Raw genomic sequence first — 23469 nt, forward strand, 5'->3', positions numbered from 1 at the left:
AACATACACAATTATATTTAATTCAACTGTCATCTACACATATTTTATTTTTTAAGCTTTAATTTGAATTAATCAGTCTAATAAAAATATTAATTCATACAATATATTTACAAACTATGGAGGAAGATTGAGACCAAGACTGTAACGGTGTATTATAGTTAAATATTAAATCATAATAAATATACAGTTTGAAAAGTGGATTTAATTATCAGTAATGGATGGGGATAGTCTACATCTCCAGCACCAGATCCACAAATTTACTGTGAAATACAGCAGTACTGTATTATGTATACATAATACATATATATATATTTGGGGAGCATGTATTTGATAATGACAGACAAGTTAGCGGGCGACGATATGGCCACTTGTGGAAGGAAGACAACAGGGGCCAAGATATCGATCGGCTGGCTTCCGTTTTGCCCGCAAAAACGGACAAAACGTTGGGCCAAATTGTCTTTTAGTTACTTTTTAAATTAAATACATTTACTTAGTTCCCAACATAACATCTATTGTGATAATTGTGCCATAAATTTGAATTTAAAAAAGAAATGATAAAAACCGCGAAATTGCCAAAATTTAAAATTACTCTTTTTCGCCCGATTCAATTTTCTTGATAACAATAACAATAATGATAATGATGATGATTATTATCATTGTTTTTTTTTATTATTTTTGACATTATCAATGTATAGTAAGTTCAATAGTTGATGTTTTAAACAAAGAGATAAAACAAAAGAAATATGTGTATAACGATAATGAAAAAGTCGGTGGAAATATGAGAGAAGTGATTATGCGATGAGAAGGTAGCCGAGAGTAGTAGTAGTAGAGGTGGAAGTAGTAACGTATAATGTCGAGGATGATGTTGATAGTGGTAGTGGCGATGGCCGACGGTGGAGGGAATAGTGTCGGTGTCGGTCTATCCTCAGTAGTCGGAGAGAACAAGAGAGAGAACAGGAGAAAAAGACAGAGACAGAGCCAGAGAAACGAGACGAGAATTCACGAAGTCATACGAGCAACTACGAACGTGGGATCGATGCAAGAGGATGGTGGGCCATGCCGACGACGACGTTCTTCCTCCGTTTAGAGAATTAACGCTAGGCGGCCCCACCGACCGATTATATCGTTTTTTCGCATCAAAACAGCGTTACGTTTACATTACATTACATATACATATACATATGCATACACATATTAATACTTAGTCATATATGTATGTATATATATTTATAATAAAACAGCATGACCTTGATTGAGTTCAAAATTTTTTTATCTAGACTGTAATTATTTTTTTTCCCCAGACGGAATATTAATTATTCTACTATTTAATTATACAGAAGATATATCAATATATACATATTTTTGATACTTGTATACGTATATATTTATATATGTGATTTTTGCAGTACAATATGGCTGGGCTTTGTGTACGCATGTCGGTTCATTGATTGCGATGTTTGCGTGTACGGTTGCTAAATTGACTTTGTATATAAACACCCGTAGAAAGACTACACCGAGGTAAACATGAACAAAGAGAATGATATTCAAGATTTCCATTTTTTATTAATATGTTAATATAGGTTTGATTGTTTTTGTATGTAAAGTATAGTAAGATTTATATATATTTTTGTTGACTTGTTTAGCCTTATTAGTATTATTTAATTGAATGATCTACATGTATGTATATGAATATATATATGAATAACGTTTCTTCTCCAGCAGAAATTTTTTATCATTGACTTGGGTTTAAATATACGTACGAATAAAAAAAAATAATGTAGTTTGTATAAGAGGGGGAATAAAAAAAGTAAAGCTTCAAGTCTTATCGGTCGAACGGAACGACACGGTGATTAAATGGCGCGAACTCGATGATAGTGTGGGAAGGGGAAATTATTGTAGTAAAGTAACAATAAGATAGATATGAAATTTTAAGTTAATTTAATTATAAAATATACACTGTAAAAAGAGCGGTGTTAAAAATTGACTCATTTTAACTCCGCCCGGTGTTAAAATAAAATTACAACGGTGTAGGAGGAGTAATTCACCGGTGTTAAAAATACCGGTGTTAAATCGGGGTAGCCGGTGTAAAATCGGTGTAAAAGCGGGGTAACCGGTGTAAAAGCGGAGTAATACCGGTGTAAAGGCAGGATAAACTGCGTCCGCTTGGAGTAATAACTTTAAAGATTATAAAACACAAAAAATATCAGTTCTTTATGAAAATAATTAAAGAATATCATTTATTGACAAGTATAGTGATCGAGTAGGTAAAAATATTTACAAAGTGAAATATTTTAACACCGGTAAAGATTATCTACACCGGCGGCGGCGTTATTTTAACACCGGTACAGAATATTTACACCGGCGGTGGCGTTATTTTAACACCGGGGAATTTCTTTTAACACCGGTAAAGATTATCTACACCGGCGGCGGCGTTTTTTTAACACCGGTCTATAATATTTACACCAGCAGCGGCGTTATTTTAACACCGGACATTTTTTTTTTAACACCGGCAGCGGCGTTATTTTAACACCAGACGTTTTTTTTTTAACACCGGTACAGAATATTTACACCGGTGGCGGCGTTATTTTCACACCGCTTTCGGTGTTGAAATTTAACACCGCCGATTTTAACACCTACACCGTTTGGACTTACCCCGGTGATTTTTTACAGTGTAAGATTGTTTTAAAGTGATCACGATTATTTATTTATTTATTATTTTTTTTTCTTTTATGTTGGTTGATAAGTATGAAGAACAAAATTTATACTTTCAGAATATGGATTAGATGAAAAAAAAAAAAAAAAAAAAAAAAATGTTAATCAATGTTAAGCAACGGAACTACATGACCGTACGAGTAAATAGTGGACACCGGACTATCTCCAAGACGATCTCGAGCGGAAAACTCGTTTAACCCATATTCATGAATTTATTTTAAAAATCATTTTTTATTTTATAAAAGGAACTCGACAAACGCAATACAGACAATAGTAAAAGAGAAAAAATATTTTTTTTTTATTCTAAACTGCTGTATTATGTAAATTTAATCAAATATACTTTTAAATAATTATTGTTTAAATTCCCTAACATTTAGAAAGTTTAAATTTATAAATTATAAAGTTCTCAAGTCTGCACAAAAAAAAATCATTATTAATTTCCGTTAAATTAATTTACCAATTACTGTTTGTCGTCAATTAAAAAAACTAATGCTCAAGAAATATTTAAAAATTAATTAATGTAACAAATTGGAGGTGTCTAATCACTCTAATGTTTCGATAATAGTTTTACGATAAGAATAACCTGATCGAGCCTCGTCTATCACACGTTCTAAATATAAATTTATATATATTTGTGTATTGTATTATTACGAATTAGCAATTATTGCCGTATGACTTTAAAAGTCTTCCGCAATTTTTTTTTAACGCGGTATTTTACTATACTATTTATATGCATATACACTTGAATTGTGTGTTCGTGTGTTGTATGTTGAATAAAATACAAAAAGTTATTTCGTAAGACCAATCGAGAGCGTTCTGGATGCATACACACGCGACAGTCTTGAGGTTCTATGTCGCGGAGTTCCGGTATTTTGAAATTCATTTGTTCTCCGACACTTTTACTTGAATTAAAAATAAATAAAACATTTAGACAAAACATTTAACATGAAAAAAATGAATTGGTTAAATTTAACTAACAAAAGTAATACCGTAAAAAAATACATAGTATTTTTAGAGTAAAATACTTTGGAGTAAAAAAATATTATAAGAATCTGAGATATTGAATATTATTTTAAATGTTAATAAAAGCAATCTTTTAATGTCTTTTACTTGACGTAGAAGTATATATATATATGACATGACATATATGTATTTATGAATACATAGATATAACGAGTGTGTGTACTGTTGGTATCATCGTGTGCACCACAGAGAATGTAAGTATTGGAGGTGGTAAACAGCCTTGTCGGGCTCTACTTTCTATTACGTCAGGGTCTGGCTACGAGGATGAGGCCTTCGGGAAGGCTCTGTAGCATATTTAAACGTACCGTGCAAATCGTTTGTTACATTACGAAAAACAACGGTATAGTTCCTGTCGAAACAGTTGTAAAACTGTCCTATGTAGTTTTTCTATTTTCTATTTTTTATTTGATCTTTCTCTTGTATCAAAATCAAATTTTATGATACTGAAGTTCGCGGACGTCTGATAATTTTTGAATTCATTGAAAACAATAAATTGTACAAGAAAAATATTTTCAAAAATTGCCACTTATAATTTTTTTAATTTTTGACATCTGCACATTTGTAGTTTATTGTTTTTTGTAATTTTTTAGTTGAAAAATATATCAAAAATTATTAATTGTCGACCAACTTCAGGATCATCAAATTTTATTCAATTGAATTCAAGTATATATACATATTTTTGTACACGGAAAAAATGGTCCTCGAAATTTTAATAGTTTGTAGTTTATTTTTGACTTAAAATTAGTATATTCGTATACTAATATCAAACCAGGATCATTATATATTACAAAATGGCTATTATTTATATTAAAATTTGATAGACATAGAAGAGCAAAATTTGTAATTTCGTATATTAAAATTAACATGAAAAAGAATCGATAAATTGGTATCTAGTTATTTATTACTATTCAAATAAACATAGAAAAATTTAAAAAATTTACCACTTATTCGATTTATGTATATAATAAATTAATTTAGAATAACGAATAAATAACATTTTATATTAATTATCAGTCAATGGGATAGAATTTATAAAATAAGAGTTAAAAATTTTCGGTATTTTTATGAGCAAAAAATCAGTATCTAGTATACTAATTTTTCATTTTATTATTTACCACTTATTCGATTTATGTATATTGTAAATTAATTTATAATGATGAATAAATGATATTTTAAGCTAATAATTGATCAGTGATATCGAATTTATAAAATAAAAGTTTGTAACTTTTGCAATTTTCGGCTGGAAAAATCAGTATCTAAGATAGCAATTGTTAATTTGACCAATCATTACTTTTTAATAGATGTATGCCATAAATTAATTAATTTTCACTAATAAGTCACGTATTTATACACCTAAAAGTAATAATATTTACTTACTTTTTGAAATAGTTGATAGTAGTTTTTAGGAATCTACAAAAATTAGTAAACTACTTTGCATTAAGTACATAATAGTACTAATTATTAATAACAGATTCCACTTTTTACTATTATTTATTAATTTTTAACATTCTATTTTTTCCGTGTAATAGTAATTGTAGTAGCGAGATAAAAAAATATGCAAATAGACTTACACTTTCTCCTTTAAAAATACTTTGGTATAATTTTTTTTTTAGTTTCAATGATAAAAAATAATTTATTGTGAGTGTAAAAATAGTAATAGATTTGATGTTAAAAGTTTAAAATATGAAGCAATGTTTTAAATAAACTGTGGCTTACTATGAATATTTCTTTACAACAACAATAACAATAATAATAATAATAATAATATTAATAATGATAATGATGATAGAACTCTATATACTTTAGTAGAACCTACTTTCCTCTCTTATAATTTGTGCTGTGTATACTTTCTCGCATCGCCTGATAGAGTAAAAGATATGATGACTAAAAGTATACTTTTATACGATTGATATATTTTATTTAATTTAAAATATAAATATAAATATAAATATAATTTATTTCTTTGTGTTAAAAAAAAGAAAAAAGTTCAAATTTACCGAGTTATTTTCATATGAGGTAGACTGCTGTAAAAACGTTAATGAAGAAATAATATAATTTTTAAAAATATAATTCGTAATAAAAAATAATTAATAAAAAAAAAAAATCGATAAGACATTGTCATGTTATGATTATGAGAGTTGTTACTTGTGTGTATGGATATACATGGATGGATTATCAAAGTCGATCATTTAATGTATACTGAATACAAAAAGATAAGACCGAGAATATAATCAATACATACAGTTTTTGATGATGATAAGTTGGAATTAATAACCAGAATTTAAGCTGATTTTAAAATTATATTTATGGATTTTAAATAAAATTTTATTTTATTTTATTCATAAAGTTTATTATTATTATTATTATTATTATTATTATTAACGATCCTGAACTTAACAGACAATAAAAAATTTTCGGATTTTTTTTTCAACAAATCGATTCCAAAAAAAAATCAAACTAAAAATTTTCACATGTAGAAAATTTAAAAAACTGTAGGTGCAATTTTTGAAAATATGTTTTTTTTTATAATTTATCGTTTTAAAAAAAATTCAAAAATTATTAATTTTCGGTATCATGATTGTTATTGTTGTTAATGATCCTGAACTCAACAAACAATAAAAAATTTTCGGATTTTTTTTCAACCAATCTATTCCAAAAAAAAAAATCAAACTAAAAATTTGCGCATGTAGAAAATTTAAAAAACTGTAGGTGCAATTTTTTAAAATGTTTTTTTTTATTGATTATGGTTTTGAAAAAAATTCAAAAATTAATAATCTACGGTATCATGATTATTATTATTAATAATAATCCTGAACTTAACAGACAATTAAAAATTTTCGGATTTTTTCTCAACAAATCGAATTCAAAAAAAAATCAAACTAAAAATTTGCACATGTAGAGAATTTAAAAAACTGTAGATGCAATTTTTAAAAATATGTTTTTTTTATAATTTATCGTTTTAAAAAAAATTCAAAAATTATTAATCGATATCATGATTGTTATTGTTGTTAATTAAATAAATTAACTGGCATATATCGAAATTAATATATATAATTATTTGGCTAAATAATTATTTGATATATTTTGATGAAAAAATAATAAGAAAAATAATAACGACGCAATACAACGTTATAAAAAAAATTTAATGTAATTAATCAATAACTCGGAGCTATTTTTAGTGTCGATAAAATTTGTAACTGACGATTTTTTTTTTATTAAAAAAGTTAAAAAACTAGAAATTATATTGAAATAGATATTAATCATCCTAATAATTTTTTAATTATTACAATTAATGAATCAGTTAATGTTTGATTTAACATTAAAACCCGATTTTCAGTTCACTGACCCTCAGTCGTAGACACAATATTAAAAAAAAAATATAATAATTGTTAGCAAGTAATTTAATGTAATTGATTAACATGCAGATGATATTGAAAAAAAAAAAAGTATGAGGTAATTTAAATATAACCTTCGTATTTATAATTTCAAAAATTCGAAATCACATAATATTTAAAAATATAAAACATGCAGAGTTTGTACTAAAACTCTTCCAGATGTTATAAGAGCAAATTTTTTTTCGTATTATTTTTTTTCTTAGCGATCTCAAGCACTCGGTGAACGGCGCGACAGCGAAAGCGCCAGGTGAGAGACACAAAACTGTTTACTTGTCAGCAAAACGGAGTAAAGATAGAGATAGAGAAAAGAAGAAAAGAGTAAAAAAGAGCACGAGAGTTAACATTGTGGACGTTGCGGTCAGCAGGTGTTTTTTTTTTTAACTGATACCTTTACCCCACAACCCTTTCTAATGCTTAGTACTTTTATCACTAATTTAAAACGATTCCTAAATTAATTATCAATATTTACTAAAATATACAGACGTAAATTTTTTCTAGCTCTGGCCAAGGTGATCTCTCCCTCCCTTACCTCTTACGCATTTAAAAATTTTATATATATATATACAAGTCCTTTCTCTTTTTTATAAAACGCAACATCTACATATATGTAGACACATAAAAAGTAAAGGTGCGCGAGAGCGCATCATAAATTCAACGCACCTCTATGCTATACCATTACAAGTTTAAGTAAAGTAAACTTAAGTTAAGTCTCGATGGTATTGTAAGATAAAGATGGAGCAGAACGCGTGATCCTGAGTTAACTTATTCACATTATCGAGGGACACTCTCGCAACTTGTCTCTTATACTATTCCGCGAGCTGACCTTCGTTCGCGACAACCGACGACCAATCTAACAATTAATTCCACTTAAACTCTACACTATTTTCTCACAATTATTTTTCTCACGATGATGCAGTACCAATTTTTTTAGCCAACATAAAATACAAAATTCAAATTTTACTCAGTATTAAGGAGGATAGCCACTGTGAAATTTAAAAAAAAAACATTTTTTTTTTATTAAATCAAAGTGTATATGATCAAAAATATGTATCTAAAGTTTTATATGAAAATTCCGAATATTTTTTTCAAGTTATAGTAATTTTTGTGACAGCGCGTCAACTGACCGTTGCATCGACTAAAAACTTTAAACGCATTTTTCTCGAAACTACTTTTTTTGAACTGGTGGCATCTGTACTTTGCATAAATATCAACCGATTCGCAACTTTTTTTTTGTCGTATTTGTCTATTCAGTAGCTAACGTTGCACCTAGGGGATTTTGAAAATTTTGATTTTTAAGATTTTTTAGGGCTGTTTGAATCCAAAAAAATCAGAAAAAATAACGAAAAAATTTTTAATGTCGCCATTTTTTTTCAAATCCAAATTTTCAAAATCCTTTACGTGCAACGATGACCACATGCATACAGATTACAACGCCGTTTGGTTTTTTTGTTTCTGATAATCCGATTTTGAGTTAGAGATGACACCGTGGTGGGGGAAATTTGTTTGTTGCTCCACAAAAATGCTTATAACTTTGTAACAACATGATATTTTTTAATGAAAATTTAGGAGAATTATCTTCAATGTATACTTTAGAAAACAAAAAAAACCCGATCCCCAAATTCTTTTATTATTCCAGTCAAAAAAATTCCCGAAAATCACCTATTTTTTCGATCCTCACAGTGGCTATCCCCCTTAAAAGTATTAAAAAAAAAATTTGAAACTGAGAATAAAACGAAAAATATAAACGTCTCAGTAAAAAAAAATTTATTGTAAACTGGATTTATTGTTACAGTGATTCATGTTTAGTTATAAAATGTAATTGAATTCAATAATATTTCACGTACTTTTGTATACAATAAACAAGTATTAGGTGGCATTAATTTTTTTTTATTTATGTATCTCCTCCGTTCTTTAGAGGCGGAGACAATACAATAGGTCACACGGTTCGTTGGTCGTCTAGTCCTCGCGAAAGAATAACGCGTAGACGTCAACAAAATTCAACAGGTTGGTACGAGAGCGACCTCGAGATAGATGTTTGTATGACGTTTCTTTTTTTATTTTATTTTTTATTGTTACTCCTTTTTAATTTATTAATATTATCATCATTATTATTACCAACAATTACGTATGAGGCATAATTATTTTAATGTAAAACCTAAAATCGACTATTAAAGTTTGTAATAAAATACCGAACGTAATGACAAATTTCCGGGAGTTAAAATTATATATACATACATATATATAATACATGTGTATTTCATAAAGCAAATATTTGTTTAAAAAATCTAATTTAATCTAATATCAAGTAACGTTAGATTGTAATCTAATGTCACGATTTCACTTGTCGTTTTCACTTTCCCCTTTCGTACTCGCGAGAAATTTATCCGAGGTCAGTGCGTCCCTAAACTCTACAATGTAAAGAAATATATTGTAATAATAATAATAATAATAATAATAATAATAATAATAAAAAATGAATGTCAATCTCTCCGGTTTTTTAGTATCAAAGTTTCCGAAGTCTTTTATATTATACCGTAGTTTTTATCGTTCAATATCAATAGCCGACAGTAAAGTTAAGTGAACCAAGTAAAATGCTTGGGAATAGAGAGGTCACGCAAAATTTCAAGGGTCATGTCCTTTAGGATGGGTTAAAGGACGAGCGTTGGCAGAGCCAATTTACTACAGTAGTCTGTGTGTTGAGGACTTGTATTATATAGAATAAGTTATAAGAGCGAGTGAGTGGGCGAGAAAATCCTTACTTAGTATTTTATTACGTAGTAGGTAGTGGCGTATCGTCATCGCCATCATATATATTGTATATATGTATGTATCGGATAAGAGCGTAGACGAATAAAATAAAAAGGATTAAATAAATAATTAATAATAAAATAAAAGGTAACTGAGGTCGTACACTCACCCCCAAGCAGGTGCCAGTCTTCGTCCAGTGAGGCCAATGCCTGCTCCTGATTGGCTTGCTGTTCAAAGTCGAGCATTCTATCGGCTCCTCAATAATATTGTCTATATAACAATAATAATATATTATAATATTGTAAATGTATCTTCAAGAAATTTCAGACTATCACATGCACTGTCACTCAAAGTCAATATAAATACAGGTATATGAATATATGTTATTTATAAAAGTGTATGATTTAAAAAAGGTAAATAAAAATGAGTTAAAAAAGCTCCACTCCGAACACTGACCACTGACCGACTTATTTTTTTTCCCTTGGTCTCCTTTCAATCACAAATACCGTCCACAAATAAGTCGGTTTTGTTTCTAAATAACGCGCGGCTAAAGTCTATTCAATCCGTCGCGTTCGCGAGCTCGACAATAACAACAACCGTTACACAGCTAACAAGTCTCTCTCTACTCTTAAGTCTGCTCCTTCTTCAATACACTACGTACATTAGTACATACATATATTGTATGTCGAGGTATGTACATATATATACATACGTACGTACGTACATACATACATACACAATAACAAGTGTACTCCCACCACCACTTGTCCGTTATCCTCCCCCTCCTGGCGCACCTGTGCACATTCGAACGTGACGAACGACTAAGTGAAGGTAATATAATAATAAACAGTAAGTCAGTTAAAGTCAACACTTTGATCAACAAAATTTCCACTGTCAAACACTCATTGGTTTTTATCCACATTAACACAAATGTTTATGTGATTATAAATAATTATATCGTGTAAATATTTATGGTAGCGGTAAAAAAAAAATTACACGTATGATGAACTTAAGGTTTATTCAAATAAGTTGGGCGGGTGATAAAAATATAAATGGCGCGCAAGTTAAACTCTGATGAGCCGCGATTCGAACTCGATTAACTAAACCGGGTATCCGTCGCCGCGGCGGCAAAGGTCGTTACCAATTCTTCGCGGTTCGCGGTACTCTGCGCTATGGGCTTGTGCTGATGGTGGTGGTGGTGGTGCTGCTGCTGCTGGTAGACGATCGGAGTACAGAGTAGCATAGCCCACAGCATAACATAGAGTAGTCCAACCAAGTAAAGTCTACTACTCTACTCTATCTCTCGTGTTGTGTCCTATCCCCCCACTCATACATACTCACACTCGCCGCGCCGTCGCGATCATGCGTCTCACTCCCGTTACCGTCTGCTCATCATCAGCCTCTCCATCTACATGCCTCCTCACATACATACATACATACATACATATACACACCCACATTTATACATACAATCTACAGTAAACTCTACTATACACTGGCTGCCACTATATTACGATTTGGTTCCCCGCTAGTTGCCATACAGTACACATACACTGACGTATCAGCTATAGACTGTCTCAACCCACTCCCACCCCACCCGTCCCCTCAGTTCTCTCTCTGCTCAATCTAACACTCGGCGTGTGCCGCTACGTCACGGGTTTGAGTTTTCCCCGATGACGTAACGGTGACGCGGGAAAAAACGTCATTGACACGAGCCAAAGAGTTATCACGTCACAGCTTGTTAAATATATATTTATTTAAATACTTCAATACATATATTTTTTACCCATTATTTACTTTGGACAAAAGTTTGTCCATTGCAAAATATTAATAATAATCGAGTTTCAGATTATTGTTACTACAGTACTTTGCAGGCATATTATTTCTTAGTGTGGTGTCGACATGCTTTGCAACTGATTTCTGATATGTATATATATACAAATATATAAGTTGCTTCAGAGAATATCTCCCTCCCCTCGTGACCTCCATGCCCTCTCTCATCGGCTTGCAGTCTCTGCAAGTTTTTCCATCTCACTTTAATACACATAATAAATTTATGTATCGCGGTCTCTGTTGCTCTTGTTGTATCTATTCCATCCTATTCTATTTAACGCAATGTCGAGATCGCTCGGTCCTTGTCCTTTCCCATTGCGCGCGACCTCTTGTTCCTCCTTGCAACCGGCAAACGGCAACACACACTCCATACACTGACTAAAACTCGCATCGGCTGATATATCCGACGTTAATGCAACATAACACACAACGTCGCTGCTCGCAGTTATTCGCTGGTTGCTTGGTCACAGCCACGCGAGTTGTTACCGACAACGTGCTGAGTCTGAGTGTGTGGCCCCTGCTTATATTCTCCACACTTCTTTATACTTCTTCTTCTTATACTTGATCTTTCTCTTATATATACATACATTTTACATACTTGATTCCGTACTTGTGCGTTTTGTTTTCTCTCCATCTTGGTCGCACTTACAAACGACCCGACTCAACATTTCGCGCTTTTTGTAATACACCGCGCGTATATACTCCCCTATATCAAACAACCAATCCATATACATTACATATACATACACACAAACAAACACATGATCAACACACATTCGTCCCTCTCTCTCTCAAATATGTTCAGAGTCTGGTACTTGCTCTTTTCTTATTCCATATCACCTCCCGCTTATTTCTTTGTCTTTATAACCATTTATTTGTCTTTATCACTCGCTTAGCCTCTCTTATTCAACCCTCTTTTCTTTATATTACCTCTCTCTATAGTTATATATATATATACAACTCTCCGTTGCGACGATGACGACTACGGTTAATAAGTAGCTTCCTTCAACCGTTGCAATCCTTTAGCTTACCCGCGACTCTTCTTTACATCGTAATTATAATCACCGTATAAATTTCACCATTACTACATTACATATATATACTTATTTATTAAAACTCTAAGAAAAATAATATAACTCATCCTAAATTTAATGTTTCGCTCGTCAGACAGATCCATTTATCTCGCGATTAAAATCTTAATCGGCATACAAATGTTTTGACAAAAGTGAGGTCTTTTAAAAAATATGTTTAAAACCAGAGAACACAAGATTCCTATCCAGAAATATATAAAAAATAAAATGTTTTCAGAGTAATTGGCGGAATATTTAGTGAGTGTATAATCGTCATATATATATATATGACGGAATAAATGTTTTCATGTGATATACATTTATAAATATATACAATATGTAGATATAAAGTACGCACATTCAGTTGTATTGCGTGAGTGGGAGTAAGGAACAGAACAACGGAGTGCAAGAAGCCACGTCGCGTGCTATCCTCGTTCTTCGGCTGTAGTCCTCCCTCACCTCAGCCTACCCCTCGACAGTTCATGCTCTCTTTTTCTTTTTATTTTTATTTTTCTTCTTCCCAATCCACCATGCTATCCAATCTCATTCGCGGCCCTGATGGCTCGCGCGCATCGCATCGTCGTTTGTGTACGTCCTCTCTTACCCCGCGAGTCCCTCATAGCAGTTCAACCGATCCTCCGTATCCCTCTTTCGTCCTCACCCGCGCTACGCTACCTTGTGGCGTCCCTCTTTCACTCTTGGCGCGTGCCCCTGCCCCTTTCAGTCCTTCCACTATAATACATACATACATACATATACATACATATATTCTTTCTCTTTCTCTTACTTTACCTCTCACTCTTTCATTGTTTTTTAACTCTCTTTCTCTTACTTACTTACTAACTTACTCCCTCCCTCCCACTTTAAATGCGCTCTTTTACTCAACATTCAACGTCTTTCTTGCTGGACTGTCAGCAGAGTGCAGGTTAGGCAGACAGAGTCAGAGTCTACGTTTTATATATATACATATATATATATATATATATATATATATATATATATATATATATATATATATATATATATATATATACCTCGTCGCCATCAGCACGGGTTAGGGGAAAAAAGGAGGGCCCTCCTCGTCTCGGTTACTCCGCGCGTAAGCCGCGCGCGCATACCATCCCAGATGCTTCACTTGGTTCCGTACTTCTTTTGCGGATTCATATATCCACATGCATACATATATATGTATATATAAGTATCCATACTTAATATAATGTATTGTAAGACTTGTCTCTGTTCACAAAACATGTCCATGTGCATGCCCTTTGTAGCAACTCCGGATCATTGAACAAGAGAAAATATAAAATCATTTAAATATTATCATTTTTACTCTAGATAAAAAATGGTTTTATAATTATCTTTATCTGTGACTTTAAAAACACGTCATACGATTTATCTCTACGTCAACTAAACATTATTTTGTATTGTTCTATCGATACTTTTTATTTACTCTGTCATTCTGATGACAGTTAGTCGGTTCAAGGTTCTCAAAAAAGATAAACCAAAATAGGTGACTCAAATATTTGTATACGATTGTACGTCTCCTAAAGGTATTTTTTTACTGGTTTATCTTAACAAACTTTTATTTAATGCCCAAAACTTTCTATTATTTATGACCTTCATAAAACTTTTCTTAGATTTTCAACACAACAATTATAATAATAATAACAACAATCCTAATTTAAATTATATATACACATACTATACTGCTCACAACAAAGAAATAAATAATGTAAACAGTAACTCTGGTAAGATTGCTTTAAAAATTAAAGCTAAATTATTTATTTACTTATTTTTCATAATTTCAACGACTGCTGAGTAATCAATGATACCGAAGTATGTTGCACGTGTGTATAAATGTTGTTACAAGTAGAATATGATAAAAAAAAATATATATAATGAAAAATTAAATATTGTATAATTCTAGGTATAGATCTGCTATTAGAGTTGCATCAACTCGATACAAGTAAAGACTACAGAGGATTTTGTAATAAAAAAAAAGCTGATAGACAGAGATGGAGACAGTTTGAAGGAACGATAATGAGAAGTTAGAGCAATAAATATTATTACTAGTTTGCATTTCCGGGAGCCTTCTCTAAGAAGGTTGGGTCAGTATTGCCTGCCTACTTGTATCTGGTTTGTATTTAATCTATCGATGTATAGCAAGAAGTAGTCGCAACAACTTTACGAGTAGATTTTAGTTATTCATCATCTTATACTCGAATAATTTATTAGCCGACATGCAGGTCACATATTTATGTTTATATTACATATACATGTATAGATAAATGTTTATCACCGTTAAACATTTAGCATGCGCTCAGTATTCGAAATTATAATTTAATATATATGTTTTTGATACTTACTGGTACTGCGATTTATTAAAAAATTTATAAGAATGTTGATACATTAATATGATATCGATCAAGCGCATAATATCGCTGTTGTCAGCTGCCAGATTGGATATTGTGACGTATTATCGACATTGACATGTTTGTAAATGGTGCTTGTTGCGCCATCAAAGTGTTTCTTTTTTTGTAAATAAATCCCCGGTACTGTACATACATTTGTATTACATGTGTATATATATGTATGTATATATATGTGTCCTGTAAACATATACATGGATATTTATATATATTTGTGCGTTTTATACTTGACTTGAAAGTAGATAAGACTTATTATTGTGTATGTATTTTTTTTTAAATGAATATATATATATATATATGTATATGTATATATTATTTGTTTATTATTTTGTTCATTGTTGTAATAATAAAATAATTACTTGAGATCATGATGAAATTATTGGTATAGATTTAATTATTTTAATTTGAATAAATTATTGAGTATTAATTTGAATAAAAATAAACTGTCAGTTTTATTTGAAATTTAACTTTTAATGAATTATTTTAATATGTTTATTTTATTATATATATTTAGTTATGTTGTTAATTAAATTTTTTAAGTTTTAGACTCATTAAATTGATAAGATAACAAAATATATGATTATATTCTCATTACTTGTATAATAAAAAATGAATTTAAATTAAATTTATTATCGACTCAATGCATTTTTATCGAGATTTTTTTCTAGTATCGATTTTTATGTTTGTATTAAGTTGGTATTTATTTAATATACATATATGTATGAAAATTTATTATGTATTGAAAATTTTCGATTATCGAATCGATCTCCTCGACTCGATTGTCTGAGCGCGTGCGTTCAAATTATTTAAATTTCACTGGAATTTTATAGTCATTTATATAACATAAATATATAATTATATATATAAATATATAAGTAATTAAATACTTTATAATTACCTCAAGTTATTGAATTATTTTTCTGACATTTTTTTGAATTTAAACGAGTTTTTAAAAAATATTTTTTATAAAAATCTGGGGCGCGATTTCTTTTTGCTGATAAATTTTTATATTTTGAAACGCAATTACTTTTTTATATATTCTTATGTATTGTAATTGCGAAATATATATACTTATGCACAAAGAGTGATTGCAATTTATTTTTATCTGCTTAAATTGACATTCTGGCATCGAACGCCATCGGGCGATAGAAAAATAAACTTATTTCGGGTGACATGATCAGCTGTCACTTTAAATATTTAAAATAAATGACTTACTTGGGATACTTTTATTGAATAATCGTAATTAATAAATAATTGTAGATTAATTGAAGAGCTAATCACTCAATACGGACTCAATAGTCATTTTTTTTCAGAAGATACGATAGAATGAACGTCGGTAAGACAGTTTAAATGTCAGCGCCATCTACGCGGCCAATTGTTTGAACAGCTGATGAACGGTCATTCATATTAATTTATTATTATTATTTTCATTTAAATAACCATACGGTCATAACCTTCATCGAAAATATAAAGTTATTTCATATATATTTTTATTTAAAATAAAAAAATGATTGGAATTACCGGTAGGCTGGCGTTAATTGCTCGCGGATTTGCGACAAGTGTCAAAGATATTCCTAATTTAGTAAAAGTAAGTTTTAAAATTTTTTTTAAACATGAACCCAAAGCTTGCGGGTAATGAATCCTGAAATTTTTTAATCTTTTTTTCAATAATTAAATTTGAATGATACTGAAGTTAACATGAGTGTGAATGTAGCCGACGTGAGATAATTTTGAAATTTTAAATAAATTTAAATATTTAAATTTTAAAAAAATGCGCGTTCTGATTTTTCATTGATCTAAATACGCAGTTTTTTTATATTTATTCTTACATTGTTTCATTTATTTCGAAATTTTAAAAATGCCACTTGTCAGTAACATTCACACTCATAGTTAACAGACAGTTAAAAATTTTGGATTTTTTTTTTTCAAATAAAAAAAAAAATATGCACAGAAAATTTAAAAAACTATGAGTGCAGTTTTTAAAATATTTTTTTTTATAATTTATCGTTTTAAAAAAAATCAAAAATTATCAGCCGGCTAACTTCAGTTTCCAAAATTTAAAGAAAAAAATTGAACATATGCACATGTAGAAAATTAAAAAAACTATGTGTTTTTTTTTTTAAATAGTTTTATTTTTATAATTTATCATTTTATATAAAAATTCAAAAATTATTAGACGGTAATTTTATATGATACTGAAGTTAGCCGACGTCCAATAATTTTTGGATTTTTTTTAAACACTAAATTATAAATAAAAAATTGCACCTAGTTTTTTAAATTTTCTACACGTGCATATTTTTATATAAATTAAATTTAAAAAAAAAATCCGAAAATTTTGTTAATTGTCTGCTAATTTAAATAATTGTATTTTTTTTAGCAAAACAAGGTCGTGGTTTTTATGAAAGGAGTACCAGAAGAACCTAGATGTGGATTCAGCAATGCCGTTGTACAAATATTCCGTATGCATGGAGTTAAATATGATGCACATGACGTACTAGCAAGTGATGAACTCAGACAAGGTAAATTTTATGTAAACAATTAAAAAAATACTGGTAATTAAATACAAATTTCCATTTTTTATTTACAAAATTTTTGTAATAAATACCACTATAAAAATATATGTCAAAAATATATATGATATTGTAATTCTCTTGTAATGTAATTAAAATTACTTAACTTTTAGGTGTAAAAGATTTTTCAAACTGGCCAACAATACCCCAAGTTTTTATAAACGGCGAATTTGTTGGTGGCTGTGACATTTTACTCCAAATGCACCAGAACGGTGAACTTATTGAAGAATTAAAAAAAGCTGGAATAACAAGCGCTCTTTTAACAAAAGACAATGCCGATGACGCATCGAAAAAGTAATTAAAAGAACCCAAGTATCTACGGATTTGTAAATAATTTCCAATTCTATAAACTAGTCTCGTTTTGTTAATAAAAAATATTTAAAAATCCACATGATGATTATAAAAAAAATCATAATTTTTGCAACTCTCGGCGTAAAATTTTACCCGCAGCACTTTTTGGAATTTTATCAACTACAACAACGTGACCAAGTTGTTTGTATTTAGAAACACGTTTAGCAACGTAATCTTTTATTTCTTGCTCATCAATTATCATATTTGCTTTGGGAACTATAAAAGCTTTTGGAATTTCCCCGTATCTTTCATGCGGCACACCTACAACTGCTGCATCAGCTATTTTTTTGTGACCCTGAATAATATCTTCCAGTTCCGCGGGTGCTACCTGATAACCTTGAACTTTTATCAACTCTTTTAGCCGCCCTCGTATGTACAAATATCCTTCAATCAATAAATTTTATTATTTCAATCTCATTAACCATCTAGACCAGATTCATTAATCAAACATTCAAATCAAAGATTACCTTCATCATCAAACGAACCCAGATCTCCAGTCTTAAACCAGTCGCCTTCCATGCAATCAGCCGTAGCCTTAGGATTTTTAAAATATCCTTTCATGACTTGCGGACCCCGTACAAAAATTTCTCCCGTTTCATTTACTCCCAAATTTTTTCCTCTATTATTTTCTTCATGTCCAACAATACGTACTTGAGTATTTGGAACTAAAAGTCCCGATGATTCAATTGGCGCTCTTTTACTTTTACATATCCCTGGGGAAGTCTCTGTCAGGCCGTATCTAAAAATAATATTTTACTAGTGCATTATTTATTTGTCTTTGAATAAACTATTGTATGTACGCATGCTGATATATTAATGAGTTTGATTACCCTTGGGTAAAGTTTATATGAGGACCAGCGCGATTTAAAAATTTAGAAACAACTTCTTCGCCAGTTGGTGCCGCGCCGCACATTATTAATTTAACTCTCTCCATATGACGAGATGTAAATCTGTCATCATTTGCTAACATCTGAACAATAGGTGGTGCAATATACAATATTGTTATTTTGTGTTTTTCCAAAACATCCAGGAGTGCTGTAGATGAAAATTGCGGCATGCATATTATTTTTGCTCCTAGACTAATGAATTTTAATTATTGTTAATTAAATACTAATTTTAAAAATGGCAACCAAACTGAAAGGTAGATTTTTCTAGACATTTTAAAAATTTTTGATTATTAAAGCAGTAAAATTCATAAAACGAAAGTCAAAACAAGAAATTTATAAGTTATCAGTCGAAACCGAATTTGGTAATTTTGATTTTGTTCAAATTTTCAAGGCTATCAAATGATTGGAAGAAAAAAAAATTTAGTTTGAGCACAAAAATAAAAGATTATTGAACAAACTTCAAGAAACTTTTTACACTAATTGTCTATAAGTTTTAGTTTTAAAGTTATATGGTAGAGGCACCATTTGTGGCCATGTCTATTTTTGGACATTTATTACTTTATTTTAATTAATGAAAAAGTATAAAGTAAAATTTTCGTGTACTAGTGTAATAAAAATATCCTCGCGTGTATTTTAAAAATTAATTACATCCTTGCGTCTTTTACAAATTATTTTATTTAAATATACCAGTGTCCAAAACTGGCCCTTGTGGCCAAAAACGACGCCCTAAACTTTAATAATAATTCAAAAAATGATTTTTTGAAAAATCGAGAAAATTTTGAACAGCCATAACTTTTAAACTAATCGACCGATTTATCCCATCTTCAAACTTAATCAGGATATTTATCCATAGAATGAATGTAGAGAATTTCATTAGGATCCGATAGGAATTCGTCCTTTTTCTGGTCAAATTTCGTGACTGCAAAGTAATAATTTTTTCAGAAATTGGTAAAATATTCTGAAACCTATTCTGTTACAAGTGCGTTAATGGAAAAATTCAAATTCAAAAGTCTCTCGAACACTCTGTTATAATTATCAAAATTTGAAGCTTTGTTTATGCGATAGCAGTACCAAAAATGTTTTTCACTCATACTCTATCTTATCTATTTTATCTATATTATTAAGAGAATAAGGAAAATTTTGTTCCCGCCATATCTATGTGATAGAATTAGTTAATGTTAATGAAATTGGTATCATTAGATAGGTCTTGACTTGAATTTGTGCCTTTTCATAGTTTAAACTCTTTTTAATTGCCAAGTATTGAGATAAATAGATTTATCTATATCATTCGAATTACATTTAAATTACGCGGGAACAAAGACGATCGTATTTATTTTCTTTAAACAAATTAATACTTTAATTATTCTGTCACTAAATATGACTGAATGTCACTGAATATATAGCTATATTATTTATATCGCGTTACTTATTCCAAAATGACAGATTTTTATACTCCCTTTTGGTTTTAGGAAGCTTCTCAAAGCCAAAAAAGTGTGCATAGAAAAAAAAAGGATTCATTGACACAAAAAATCTTTACTCGCCTAAAGAAAATTTTTACTTACCCCAATAAATTTTTTGCATTGTGAATTGAAAACAAAAATTTATTTAGAACTAGAAAAAATTAGTTGGTGCAAGGAATTATTTCTTGACCAAAAAAATCTCTTCTCGCCCCAAGACAATTTTTGTATTTAATTGATAATGCATAAAATTTCTTGGTGCAAATTTAAATTTTTTTGCGGCAAGAAATCCTTTGTTTCTGCGTATTTTATAAATTTAGTAGTGATATTTGGACAGTTACGTAGTGACTGCAGGTTGCTCGTTTTAATTATGAAACAAATTTAATTACGAGGTTTACCCAGAAAGGGGACGAATTGTAGGCACTATTGTGATGATAAGGCTGGTAATGTCACGTATATATACATATATAAATATATATCCATATATAAATTTTTTAACGAGTGGAAGTTTTGGAATCTACTCGACTAATTATGATAAATTATGTCAAATTTCCTTGAAAAATCGATCGAGGACAAATCCAATCTCGAGGTTTTAGAAAAATCTACCTGATAAGATAAATAATAAACACCTAAGATAATTAGCCAAACAAATAACTAATCCATAAATATGATAAATAGGTAAAAATACTGGCAGCACTTCTTGATGATCACCAATTGCTTCTTCGGATGTCGACAATTCTTTAACACGTACTTGGAATATATTTGCGACAATATTTCTAAAACATATTTTTTTATTTGAGACAGTGTGCCTAAGAATGGCCTTAATTAAAATAAAAATGAATAATTAATGAATAAACCTGTGAGTTAATTCAACGCCTTTAGGTAATCCAGTAGTTCCACTAGAGTAGGGTAAAATAACTGTATCAGTTTCAGTATTTTGTTCGGTTCTTTGTCCCGTTTTTTCAAACTCTTCAATACCACTTCCGATAAAATCTTTGAAGTTTATACAGCCCTCCGGTATTGGGGTAGAGGGAATCCCATCTTCAATTACAACCACTGGCAAACGAATCGACGAGTTTCCATTAATACTCTCAGCAACAATTGGGTACTTTGAAGTCAATGTTATTACAGCTACAGCTTCAGAATTGTCCACTTGTTTTTTCATTTCATTAGCAGTGTATGCTGGGTTTATTAACGTCAACTATTTATATATATATTTATTATAATAAATTTAATTTAAATGTCAATGAATATTTTTTTTTATTCAAAAATTCCAGTAGGGTAAAAAGAAGTTATAATTTGAGTCAACATTAATATCTAGTACTTTCTGATCGCAATTGTCCGTTTAATTAACTAGGGAAAATTTTTTAATTAATCAGAAATTTATAGCTCATTAACGAAACAATTTACAGAAATTACCATTGCTTAGTTTTTTAAAAAATTCGACGCTCTTAAAAGACATGAATTTTTTGATCTCCTTCAAAAATTATTTTAAGTTAAAGTTGAAATGTAATTTTTTTTTTAAATATTAATTAAATGGAATACAGTCGACTACCCGTTATAAGCCTGGTCTAGGGGACCTAGAGGAAATTTTTCTTGGAATTTTAGACTTCCCACTACCGTGCGTTTAGTTTTGTTCTCGACTACCCGTTATAAGCCTGTTTTATTTTATATCATTTTAAACGTCATATTTACGTTTTGTTACATACGTCACTATCCCAATTTTTCTAGTGTTTGTAGCGCTAAAATAAATACTTATCTTTTCACACTGATAATAATTGTAATGGAAAAAATTATAATGACAACGGTATTAATTACAGTAATGATAATAATAATTGTTATTGATCAACATAATGATCAATAAAACTTTAAAGTTGTAACAGAAGCTTTAATTGTAATTAATGATTACAACTATGAACAATAAATAATATCTTACTTAATAATGATTAAATTATTCTCCGCGAAACATCGATAGTAAATTTTCATAATTTATTTTGATATTTGTTCCTATTGTTAGTTTATAATTTAGACAATTTTGACGGAGGCTTATAAGGGGATGTCTGGTACGAAACTCAAAAAAGTGGTCAAGTGGGGGCTGTTTGGACTCAGTAACTCCCGATTGAGGGGAAGAGGCTTATGACGGGTAGTCGACTGTATAAAAAATTGCAATCAGTAAGTTGATATTAATATTAAAGATTCTCATTTTACCAGGCGTCTTTTTTACCCTAGAACTTTGAATAAAAAAAAAAAAAAAGATTTTTTTGAATCAATCCAACGAATATTTACCCGAACTCCAGCTTCACTGGCCCCCATTAGAATTATTGCATATTCTGGTACATTAGTAAGCACTACAGCGACTGTATCACCAGGTCGGAGATTATTTTTTCTCAAGGACGTTGCTAATTTTCCGCTTAATTTTCTTAATTCGCCGTACGTGTAAGATGTTCCAGTCACTGCGCATATCTAGAAATTAAAATTTAATCATAAAATAATTACACTACTACTATTATTATTTCTTAGTCTTAATTTTACCAAAGCTGTTTTGTTCCACCATTTATCGACATTTTTCCAAACACACTGGTGTAAAAATAATCCCTGAAAACCATCAACATCCGGAATAATGCTCTTGAAGATATTATTATCATCAACAATTGGTCTTTTATTTTGAATATTCGTATAGTTTGAGTAGTTACGAACGCTCCAATTGGCATGATTAAAACTATTGGTAAACCCAGAAACTTTAATGGCATTAAGTTCAACACAACGTGATAATGAAGCTCGATTGAGCGGTGAGGAAGAAATAATTATTAATTTATTTATCACTTTGTTACTAAAAGGACAACATAAACGTGACATTATTAATGTCAATTTGTTAATCCAACTAAAGTCCAAGTGGATAAAAAAAACTCTTGTCATATATTAGCCATTAATATTATTTATTATTCGTAAATAAGTCCAAGAGATATGCAGTTCTTATCAACTGCACGTCTT

The 23469-nt window shown here is 30.0% G+C and overlaps 3 protein-coding genes and 1 long non-coding RNA gene across 4 annotated transcripts in view; 2 read left to right on the forward strand and 2 right to left on the reverse strand.

Annotated features, from left to right (window-relative positions):
• LOC130669774 (uncharacterized) overlaps nucleotides 1-15359 on the reverse strand; it is a 47257-nt gene extending 31898 nt beyond the window's left edge. Inside the window, exons 1-2 of the mRNA XM_057472837.1 lie at nucleotides 15151-15359; nucleotides 10048-10148 (exon numbers count right to left, since the gene is read on the reverse strand). Of these exons, the coding sequence (XP_057328820.1) occupies nucleotides 10048-10123 (76 nt within the window). The 5' untranslated portion in view covers nucleotides 10124-10148; nucleotides 15151-15359. The remainder of the gene's footprint in view (nucleotides 1-10047; nucleotides 10149-15150) is intronic.
• On the forward strand, nucleotides 13804-15157 carry LOC130669779 (uncharacterized). Its single transcript, XR_008990253.1, has 3 exons — nucleotides 13804-14334; nucleotides 14422-14631; nucleotides 14712-15157. It is a non-coding gene; the product is annotated as an uncharacterized LOC130669779 (long non-coding RNA).
• A 1282-nt stretch (nucleotides 15360-16641) lies between the features above and the next one.
• On the forward strand, nucleotides 16642-18550 carry LOC130669778 (glutaredoxin-related protein 5, mitochondrial). Its single transcript, XM_057472843.1, has 3 exons — nucleotides 16642-16801; nucleotides 17591-17732; nucleotides 17897-18550. Exons 1-3 carry the CDS (start codon nucleotides 16721-16723, stop codon nucleotides 18079-18081), a joined length of 408 nt encoding a protein of 135 aa, XP_057328826.1. The 5' UTR covers nucleotides 16642-16720; the 3' UTR covers nucleotides 18082-18550.
• On the reverse strand, nucleotides 17770-23469 carry LOC130669772 (uncharacterized). Its single transcript, XM_057472835.1, has 7 exons — nucleotides 23011-23469; nucleotides 22765-22941; nucleotides 21336-21679; nucleotides 21108-21254; nucleotides 18965-19213; nucleotides 18602-18873; nucleotides 17770-18518 (listed from the first exon to the last, which is right to left on the reverse strand). The coding sequence occupies exons 1-7, from the start codon at nucleotides 23392-23394 to the stop codon at nucleotides 18193-18195; spliced, it is 1899 nt and encodes a 632-aa protein (XP_057328818.1). The 5' UTR covers nucleotides 23395-23469; the 3' UTR covers nucleotides 17770-18192.

The sequence above is a fragment of the Microplitis mediator genome, chromosome 6 (assembly GCF_029852145.1).
Source record: "Microplitis mediator isolate UGA2020A chromosome 6, iyMicMedi2.1, whole genome shotgun sequence".
Taxonomy (NCBI): Eukaryota; Metazoa; Arthropoda; class Insecta; order Hymenoptera; family Braconidae; genus Microplitis; species Microplitis mediator.